Raw genomic sequence first — 7,644 nt, 5'->3', positions numbered from 1 at the left:
TTTAGTTTGACCTTTGTAATTAGCTTTGCATGTAATCCAGCCCAACATTGATTGCAACTTTGAGGTTTAGTTGTGAAATTGACAGTCAACGTATTTTTTTCTTTTTACTTCTCATTTGTTTAGTTGATCAGAAGTGAGGGAATGGTACGCCATGAATAAGTTACAATAAACTAGTTGTTTTGTCTGTGTATTTAGCATCGCATCGAGGTACAAATGGGGAACTAAGACAGTTATCCAATGTGTAATTTGATTTTAAACCCGCTGAAAATAATAGGCGAGTGGAAACCTCTTCAGGTCCGAACCACACATATACAGTAGCTGTCGCACATGTGTGCATAAACTTGGAAAAGGCATGAATATCAAATTTACATTGTCCTTCCTTCTTAAGCATTTTTGAATATTTTGTTCCATGGTAAAAATGTTAGTCAGTTATAGATGGATCTTAGTTCTTCATTTCTGCACATGCTCCTGGCTCCAGTTTGAGGGAAGTGGAAGTGTTAAGTGATCGCTGCAACTTCTGGGTTGTGTGCAATAAAAGCAGAGAAAGTAAACGAACCCATTTTTAGTTTTGGATTTGATGGCAGGCAATGATATGATTCTGTTTGCTGATTTTCAACATTATGAAAATGTGTGAGGTAAATGGATAAAAAGCATTTTAATAACACTTTGCAAGCCGGTGTCCAGCAGCGGTGTAACACTGTCGTTTGCCATTTGCATTTTGTAGAGCTTAAACCAAACAGCCTTGGCGTTTTTGTAGACTCCCATTCAAACTGTAGAGTGTGCTTTTCCTTTTAGGGCAGCGTGACCGGTTTTAGGAAATCGAGGTAACTTGATGTTGAATCCATCTATTAGGTGAGGAGGTTTGAATTGATATTGGATAACTTGTAATCCAGACACAATCTGGCTGGATTTAACCCTAACCCAGAAACATATCCACTATGTATGCTTGTAGTGTTGCAGTGGCCAGCAGTTACTGGGTAGGCAACAGTGTTCACCCTGGATAGATAACTAGTCCCTTTTAATTAAATTTCATGGTTTTCTGGCTGGGAACTGGCTTTGGACTGTGGTTCCACTTGAACCACGCTCCAAAGCTTAGGAGGCGTTTTGGATGGGCATTTAATACACCAGGGCCTCCGCAAGCGTGATGCTACCACCTCCGGTGTTTGAGATGATTGACAAGTTCATGCTGCACTACAATGTGGTATACATTTTACTGTATATACTTTTGTATCCAATTCATGCCAGCCCTGAGTCTTTCTTATTCTTGAGCATTCTCACCAGATTTTCTTTCCTCTGAAAATTAAGATCTTCTCCCAGATCCTAGCCAAGGATTCTCCGAAAAGACATCCTTGTAATACTAGCAAATAGAAGCCATATAGGCATGCATTACGTCTGCAAGTATGAAGAGAGAGAGTTGGTAGATACTTATTAGATGTGTGAATAACCACTTGTGTAAAAACAAGTGTGTCATATGGTTGGTAGAATAGTGTGGATGGTAGAAAACTTGCAACACCTCTACTCACAAGTCCCTTGTAGGGACTTTTGCCTTTTTACCAGGTGAAAAACAAGTGTTGCCAAAGTAGCAAAGAGCACTCAGTGGAAGCTAAATATTAATTAAAACCATCACACTAAAATGACAGAGCAATTACACCCAATGCCTTTTAAAATTTTAGTCCTTGCTTTAGGCCGTCTGGATCTTATCTGGTATATGAGCTCAAATTCACCAAGAAGCCGGAGATGAGGGGAATGAAAAATGTCCTTTGTCTTTTGTGTGTCTCTCTTTAAAAGTATTGGTGTTACATTAAGTGATGTGGTGCCAGTAGTTAACGTGGCCACCTTTGGTATTATAGGAGACCAGATGCATTTGAATGTATAATTTTGAATGTGTGAGTGTCAGAAAATCCAGAGCAAAATTATATGTGTGCACACAGTTCTTGTTCTGGAAAAATCTTGTGGTGCTGCATATTGCACAATTATTTCATCCTTTAACAAAAGTTGTTAAAAAAATAAATGTTTTAAAAGGTAAAATCTATGTTAATCTCTGTCTGTGCTTGTAAACTGTAGCTAAGTAAAACTGTATCTGAAAATTATCCAATATGCTGAGGTGGATAAAATTCTTTTTGGACTTTGTTCCAGTTAATTGCCTCATTGTTGAAAGAGGAACAATAGGGACATATTTATTAATATGCTGTTTCTGTGAAGGGGAACCAAGTGTCCCAGAGTTTACTGGTTCTCTGCTCTAACTTTAAAAAAAATATTAATAGCTTGATCCAAAATAGCTTTGGTGTTGGGATATAACTTTATTTACATTTGTATATGAATTGCATCCTCATTTCACTTCTCATTGTTTCCTTCTTTATACTAACACCTGCTCAGAAACACTTTGACACTAAAAGAACAGCATGCAAAAATGACGCATTTAAAGCAGTGTTGTTCTTATTGTTGTCATATGTCAAAAAGTGATTCCTGCTAGTGACAAGTTAAGTGAATGTTTTGCAACTTCACTAAATTTTACATATTCTCATCTTATCATGTCAGTGGTAACAAAAAGTTAGCAATATTTGGCTTTCAGGTGAAATTTCAGGATAGCCATAAAATGAACTATAGCTAACGTTTTACAAGTAAACTTAATGTGACTTTCTCTAGGCTTTTAAATACACATGTCCAACTGTTCAGGCACAGGCATCATTGTCTTGCATAGACCAGGGAGTATTTATGTTGGACTAGGGACCAGTGGGCCTGATCTCTGTTCTCTGATGAACGTCAATTCACTTTGAGCAGAAATGATTGTCACTGCCACTGTTGACACCAGACAAGTTAGTGTTGGTGTTACAGGGTGGGAGGGTGTGTCTGGTCAATACCTAGCTGCCTTAAATTTTCTGAATTGTTATAAATGACATCATATGGGGTTCCGCCCCAAGTACAAACCGTACATGATCAGTCAATGGATTGCAGAAACATTTTTTATTTTTATTGCTTGTTTCATTTTATCAGTGATGAGGGTGTTGTCACAATGAGCTATGTTATTATTTGTAGAGTTCCTCTTTTAACATGATTAAGGGTTGTCTCAAAAGTTTCCCAGTGAGACATACAAAATTGCACCTTGTATAAAAACAGCATTTTGTAATTCTGTCCAGCAGTGGGTCTTGCATGAATGCTGCCCTGGGAAAGTCCTGTCCTCTGTAACCTAATCATAACACACAACAGAACACGCACAAATTCTCCACATTAACTTTATTCTGTTACAAAAAAATAAATAAATCATTATCAAACTTATCGGACAGATTAAGAACTAAACAATGTTTGAGCTACATGATTTGAATGTTGTGATAATTTCATAGATGACCCAACTATTTTTTTTAAATAAACTTGGCATTTTAAGGAAGAAATGATCAAATGTGGTCCAAAAATAACAGAAAAAAAAAAACATTAAGGTAGCTTTTTAGTTCAGTTAGGCATGGGGAAAGGTTGCAACAACAATACACCTCATCATGGTCAAATCTACAGTTTTATTTGTTAAGATTAGGGATTCAGCCTTGATTATTCCAGATTTACATAGATCATAACTTAGCAACACCTCATGCAAATCATCCTACTAAACGATTATAGATAACAACAATGGCATTTACACATTTAACTTCTTATGTAAAAGTCAATTCAAATATTGAAAATATCCTCATATTTTTTCCATTTTCTGAGGTGTTGCTTCTATCCTCAACAAGATCATACTTGGAAGCAACAAAAGGTGTCACATATAATAAAAAGCTACACTTGCTGAGAAAGTGGCTAGTTTTTCACCACCTGAGCATAAGCATATAAACATGTATACTCAATGTAAAAATAAATAAAATAAAATAAAATAAAACACATGGTCAGGGGCACTGAGTCAGTGTTTCACACTTGTGGTGACAGACAATATCGGTTAGCCCTTAGTCACAAGGAAAAGGAAAGCATTTCTGATAGATTTAAACGTTTTGCTTCTGACGAATGATTGTGCTGTATGTAACATCCTCATCTTTTCCTTCACTCTGTAAATGAAAAATAATGGTCAGAGGGAAATCCTAAAATGTGAGACGTATTTTCAAACATACGTGAAGCATAAACCAGTCGGACCTCAAAAATAGAAACATTTTTGTTTTTTATGTTAAAAGTTATTTTGGTCTTTTTTTTAAACTTTGCATACTCTGTCGTGTTTTTCAGGTGGATATACAAATGAGAGTTTAACAGTATTTGGCGTTGTACACATATAAACTATGACAAACAATTGCAAAGAATCATGTAGCTGATCAGGTTTTTTTAAAAAGTGATGCGTTTACACGTCGTCTCTGAATAATTACCCTTCTCGCACTCTGTTTCTTGACAGGAACAACAGAACTGTAGGTCACATCGGCATCACTTGCAGCCTGTGTTTCAAACAGAAATAACGCAGTTTTAGTTTATTTCCGTATTGAAAATTTTATTACAACAAACTGTAAAGATTCAAATACTTATTAGTACCAGCTTACCTGAGCTGCCTTGTTTTTCTTGAAAGAGACTTCTGCGTATGTTAAATCCCCTTCATTCTGTAAATTGACGAATTAAAATATCATTAGACAAGATCAGCTTTACTTTATAGCTGATCTTTAAAAAACTGCTTACTTTAAAAACTGCTTACATAAGTTTTTAATGTAAGCAGACAGTAAAGCATTTCTGTTAATGACAAATTGTCCACAGAAATCAATGCCTTTGATAAAAAAAATAGAGATAATTAATCATTAACACCTCGACACCTTATCAAAGTCATTTAATTTTACATACGACTTACTTTTGAGGCTGTTGAATCCTTGATTTTGACACGTTCTGTGAAACATTTAATTGCGGTTAATTATTCCTTTTTTACACAGTTAAACGATCTGAATTCATTTATTGTAAACCAAATGGCGGCAGATGTCCGGTCAGACTTACTGGTTCCTCTGAGCACAAACAGGATTGATAAGGCAACAATGACAATGAAGATCAGCACACTCAGAGGGATGGCGAGGATCATCAGAGGAGAACTGAAACACACATTGTTATTCGAATTCCAGATCAGGAGATAATGATAATATCTTAAACTAAGACGATGTTGAAAGGACGGTTTTTGAGCAAGCAACTAATAATCACCGTGCTCAAAAGTGCAGCATTGAAGCGTGCTAACCTGTTTTCTTTCTGAACTGTTGTTGCATTTCCTCTTGCTTCTGTGACAGTAGTTGTTGGAGCTACAGTAGTTGTTGTAACTACTGTTGTAGTTGTTGCAACTACAGTACAAATGAGAATATCATGTCATGAATATTTCATATCAGTAACATGAAAATTATTAACCCTGGTCTCTGTTGGGATGTTACTCCAATCTATACAAGTAGTAATGCATTGACTGTGAAATTCTGCCACATCATCAATGCAAAATAATAAGAATGATTATATTATCAACAGCAAATAGTGAATTTAGATGCTATTTTTTCATGTTAGCGAAACAATGAATCATCTTTTATCAACAATAATTAACGCCTATTGAATATGTGAGCTGTTTACCGTCAGTCACTGAAAAAGTGCATATTTATGTGTGAATATATCAAGAAAGCAACACCTACGACTTCTCCAATAAATAAAATATGTGATAAAAAATATTTAAATTGACATCAACAAACTGCTGAAGGAACAGCCGTTAGAGTTGTTGAAACAGTATCCTTTATATACATTAATTATGTCATTTTTAGAGCTACGTTAGTGCGACATAACCAGGACACACAAGGAAAAGATTAACGACTGCCGTCAGTTGTTGGTATGATTAAACATGAGAACATAGGGAGCTGAAAATTAGCAGACACAAATATTTAGCTGATATATTCACCCATCTCTATTTAATTACAGTCTGTATATCACTTACCAGTGGGTTTGACAGTCACAGTCAGGTGAACTGGCATCTGAACATCTCCTTTGACACAGTAATACCAACCACCGCTCTCTGGCTTCAGTCCACTCATAGTTACACTGATTACATTCCTGATGGCTGTGTTGACGATTACTGCTGTTCCATCTATATTTCCAGACACAGTCACACATGTGCTGCCCAGCTTACACCACCTTACTCCTCCAGAGTCTCTGTAGCTACAGTTTATGGTTATTTTGTCTCCAATATATCCAATCACATTCTGATCTGCCACCGAGAGGATGGGTGTACCTTGATGGGAAACAAATAGTAATAAACACATTATCTGACATCCTTTAAATTTTAAAAAGTTATTTTTTGCTTTGACTAATAATATAATAGAATAAAAATTATAATTATGAGCCTTTTCATTTTCTTTCATGTCATTATTTTATTCTTGTTTACACATGTTTGAAATGTGCATTCAGAAACACAGCCTACCTGTGGTGACTGACAGCAGAAAGCGCTCCCCGATATCAGCTCCATTATTGATCTCCACAATACACCAGTAATAAGTGTCGTCAGCTGTTAACTGTTTTATGGTAACAGTGAAAATTCTTTGACTTTTGTCCTCAGAGATTGAATACTTTCCTGTTTCCCGTCGTGAGTCTGTTCTAATTTCATATGTGCAGCTACTCCAAACATATCCTTTACATAGATATTTCACATGATTTTTGTATTTTCCGTCATACGAACAGGGGATAGAGACTGAAGCTCCTGCCTTCACTGAGACCTTACTGATTGTCTTCACACTTTCACTTCCTGGGGAGAAAAAGATACTGTGAAATATGTTTAGCATGTTATATCACTCATATTCATGAAACATGAAAAAAAAAAAACTAGTTGCTGAAGGCAAAAATATTTTGGTAGAGCATTGAGACTGAAGCTGCACTTTTCACTGATGATTTTCTGTTTATGCTTTTATAAATTAAATAATTTCAAGATCAGCAGGAACATGCTCCAGTGAAGGAGACATAGTCATCTGTGGGCAGTTGTCACCTGACATGTGAATTCATAGATATCTCCAAAACACAAAAAGGAAAACTGATATCAATACGGCCAGCTTTGGGTTACAAAGATAATAAAATGTCTGCAAATTATAAACAAAGTGTAATGTGAAGCCACTGACCTGTTATCAGAGGTAGAATAAGAAGAAAGCTCAGAGAAACAGCCATATCGATGTGCGAACAGCTGCAGCAACTGGTTCAGTAACACTGACTCACTACTTCCCTGTTTTGATGTTTAAAATGTCATTTACATGTTAACCACCACATCTTCAATATGGATATTTAAGCTACCCCTATTTTATGTTCGTTTAGTTTGTCATCGTGACACAATGTGTCTGCTTTTAACATTTTCTTTTCCTCTGTTTTTAAGCACAGCAAATTACAACAGAGTTGGAATTTTAGTTGAGGTGTCAAAAGAGTTTTATTTAAGCCTTTTCCTGTTGCAAATCTGATATTGCGCTTTAAACTCATGTGAAGTGTTGAGACATGGGCGGTTCAAATTTAGATCAACTGACTAATATCCTAATGGGTTCTAAAAATGTAAATGTAGATTTCCGTCTGAAGAACGATAAAAGTAAAGACAATGTGTGAAAATGCAAAACTGCACGTTTGATTCGGTTTGCCTGTAAACCTGCAGTTTTGCAAAGCAGAAGTCAATGTTTAATTACATAAATACATGTGTTAGGCTGA

General features: G+C 35.9%; 1 protein-coding gene across 2 annotated transcripts; it reads right to left on the bottom strand.

The window, feature by feature from the left end:
• Positions 1-3,219: 3,219 nt before the first annotated feature.
• Positions 3,220-7,644, bottom strand: LOC106915450 (polymeric immunoglobulin receptor-like). Of its 2 annotated transcripts, none has more exons than XM_014983045.2 (9): positions 7,077-7,644; positions 6,389-6,709; positions 5,906-6,199; positions 5,177-5,276; positions 4,945-5,036; positions 4,805-4,839; positions 4,506-4,562; positions 4,338-4,403; positions 3,220-4,028 (listed from the first exon to the last, which is right to left on the bottom strand). In XM_014983045.2, exons 1-9 carry the CDS (start codon positions 7,120-7,122, stop codon positions 3,966-3,968), a joined length of 1,074 nt encoding a protein of 357 aa, XP_014838531.2. In that variant the 5' UTR covers positions 7,123-7,644; the 3' UTR covers positions 3,220-3,965. The 2 variants fall into 2 exon arrangements, with proteins under 2 accessions (XP_014838531.2, XP_087869183.1); XM_088013057.1 differs by having other exon boundaries at positions 5,177-5,255.

This window comes from Poecilia mexicana, unplaced genomic scaffold (genome assembly GCF_051168715.1).
Source record: "Poecilia mexicana isolate PSO_F unplaced genomic scaffold, ASM5116871v1 scaffold_15, whole genome shotgun sequence".
Classification (NCBI taxonomy): Eukaryota; Metazoa; Chordata; class Actinopteri; order Cyprinodontiformes; family Poeciliidae; genus Poecilia; species Poecilia mexicana.
The sequence above is the reverse complement of the archived record's forward strand: the minus strand, read 5'-3'. Positions and strand labels throughout refer to the sequence as shown.

Coding starts and splice junctions, on each gene's coding strand:
- LOC106915450 (XM_014983045.2), bottom strand. CDS start 7,122: ATGGCTGTTTCTCTGAGCTTTCTTCTTATTCTACCTCTGATAACAG. Junction 5,277..5,905: donor TGTGACTGTCAAACCCACTG/GTAAGTGATATA, acceptor TTTGTACTGTAG/TTGCAACAACTACAACAGTA. Junction 4,029..4,337: donor AGAAACAGAGTGCGAGAAGG/GTAATTATTCAG, acceptor TTTCATTTACAG/AGTGAAGGAAAAGATGAGGA.